General features: G+C 35.8%; 1 protein-coding gene across 1 annotated transcript; it reads right to left on the bottom strand.

Moving 5' to 3' along the window:
- Positions 1 to 1,088: 1,088 nt before the first annotated feature.
- LOC143565245 (uncharacterized) lies at positions 1,089 to 1,808 on the bottom strand. Its single transcript, XM_077052274.1, has one exon. It carries the CDS (start codon positions 1,806 to 1,808, stop codon positions 1,089 to 1,091), a length of 720 nt encoding a protein of 239 aa, XP_076908389.1.
- Between the last annotated feature and the right edge of the window lie 543 nt (positions 1,809 to 2,351).

Genomic DNA, 2,351 nt, shown 5'->3' with positions numbered 1-2,351 from the left:
GATTTGTGTAACGTTTGTTTGGTTGTTCACCAACAATTAGGGTTTAACCTCTTGTGTCATTGAACTAAAATCATCAAACCTTATCATTGAGTTAGTTCTCCTAAATATAGATTTGACAATTGTGGAGTCCGGGTTCATTTGTGTCAACAATTCGGTTGGGGTATCGTTTGTCAGCATAAATCAAACCATAGGACTAGCAATTATTATAACACCAAACACAAGAGAATCTGTGATTAACGTATGGTACACATTACCTGAACCTAGAATGAATACTTTAAATTAATATTGTTTACAAATCTTTTTAAGTAATCATTAGTTTTAATTAAATCTTTTTCTAAAAACCGCTTGACATCGTCTTTCCGCTTAGATTAAATAATGAGTTATAAATTAAATAAACTTGCACTTTCCTTGAGTCCCTATGGAGACGACCTTACTTACCCGTACTAGTTATACGTATTGAAGTCTTTAATTAATTGTTTTCGAGTAGATCGCGACAACCTACGTCACCTGGCAGCTTAACCCCAGCCAGCCAGCTTAACTAGTTATCTTAGTTAAATCACAAGTATGACATTTTTCATTAACAATATCAAAACCATGTATTAAACTTATTTTAGACATATCTTTTAACCTTTTATAATGAACATGTCCTAATCTAGCATGCCACAAAACAGATTTATCCAAAGTTCTACTAGAGCTTGTAGAAGCCATGCAAACAGAATTATGAAAAGGAATATCCAAATTCAACTTAAACATTCCATTACAAAGATAACCAAAACCAACAAAGGCACCATGTCTTGACAAGATAAACTTGTCACCTTCGATCACTTGTTTGTAACCACATTTATTCAAAGCAATACCAGACACCAGATTCTTTCGAATCCCAGGTACATACAAGATATTATTTAAAAGCAAATGTTTTCCGGAAGTTGTTGTTTTCCCGAGTCCTTAGACCCGCTTGGACCAGCACCATCTAACTTGCCTTTTCCATCACTTTTACCGGTCCGACAGTCCTTTTTAAAGTGACCGGGCTTTCCACACTTCCAACACATTGACTTTGACTTTTTATTGGGATTGAAATTGTTGGAACTTTAAAACTTTCGTTTCCCTTTGCGTTTTTCAGCAGCATTGGATGATTCCACCATGTTAACAGAATTAGAGCCCGTGGGTTTTTTAATCCACACTTTCTCTTGAGCCCTTATAGACTCTTCTATTTGAAACGTGGTTCCTAATTCAACCATGGTATATTCCTCATTCTTATGTTTCATGGTGTTTTTAAAATCTTTCCAAGAAGGAGGTAATTTATCAATCATGCTCGACATAGCAATTGATTCATCCATGTTCATGTTATACTGCTTAAACTGCCCTAACATTCTCAATAACTCATCATATTGTTCCATCACAGATCTAGAATCAACCATCTTATGGTTTAAGAAATTACCAACAAGGAATTTCTTACTAGATGCATCTTCTGTCATGTATTTTGATTCTAGGGTTTCCCATAATTCACTAGTAGATTCTACACTATGATAAACATCAAACAATGAATCAAACATACCATTTAATATGTGACCTCGACACAGATAATCATCGTTTTTCCATTTGGTCTGCCTTTGGGTCTGTTGCATTGTCACGTTCTCATCATCACTCATCTCCACTACAGGCATCGGTGTACTCAGTACGTACACAAGTTTGAGAGTGGTTAAAAAGAAGTTCATCTTTTTCTGCCATCTACGAAAATCAATCCCTTCAAACTTCTCCAATTTCCCGAATTTCTCTATCACGTTCTTAGAAGACTCTCCGTTTGACATCTTTCAACAAGCAGTAACTTTTAATCTTTTGTTGTGGATTTCAATATAGCAACCTAGATTATTTAGAGAGTCGTGTGATAACTTTTAGATAAAAAGTTATTTTGGTGGTTCTCCAAAACACTTTAATCGGATAAAACTCTAAATTGAGAAAAGAATTTTGAATGGAATTTTTGTGAGGAAAATGAACCAGAGCGTCTGTCAATCAATCCAATAACGTATATATCTCTATGGCAATTGTATTCAAGATACTGCTTTAAGCAGTTATCTATTCAAAATTTAAAATCATTAATAAATAACTTCAAATAATACTTATGATTGTGTGTAACATAATCATAAAATTCATTTTTCTAATGAATTTTTAATGAAACGTTATTAACGAAAAAAAATTTCCAAGCTGACCTGGCAGCTTAACCCCAGCCAGGGGCGCTGCCCCTTCGACCCTGCTAGGGGCTGCCACCCCTAGAACCCCGCAACCGGGGGCGTTGCCCCCGGACCCCCGTTCGTTAGGGCCCCTAACGAACGGTAAACTAAAGCAAGTGTGTA

The sequence above is a fragment of the Bidens hawaiensis genome, unplaced genomic scaffold (assembly GCF_021521415.1).
Source record: "Bidens hawaiensis isolate Kalapana, Puna unplaced genomic scaffold, B.hawaiensis_p1.1 tig00001206_1, whole genome shotgun sequence".
In the NCBI taxonomy this organism is placed as follows: domain Eukaryota; kingdom Viridiplantae; phylum Streptophyta; class Magnoliopsida; order Asterales; family Asteraceae; genus Bidens; species Bidens hawaiensis.
The sequence above is the reverse complement of the archived record's forward strand: the minus strand, read 5'-3'. Positions and strand labels throughout refer to the sequence as shown.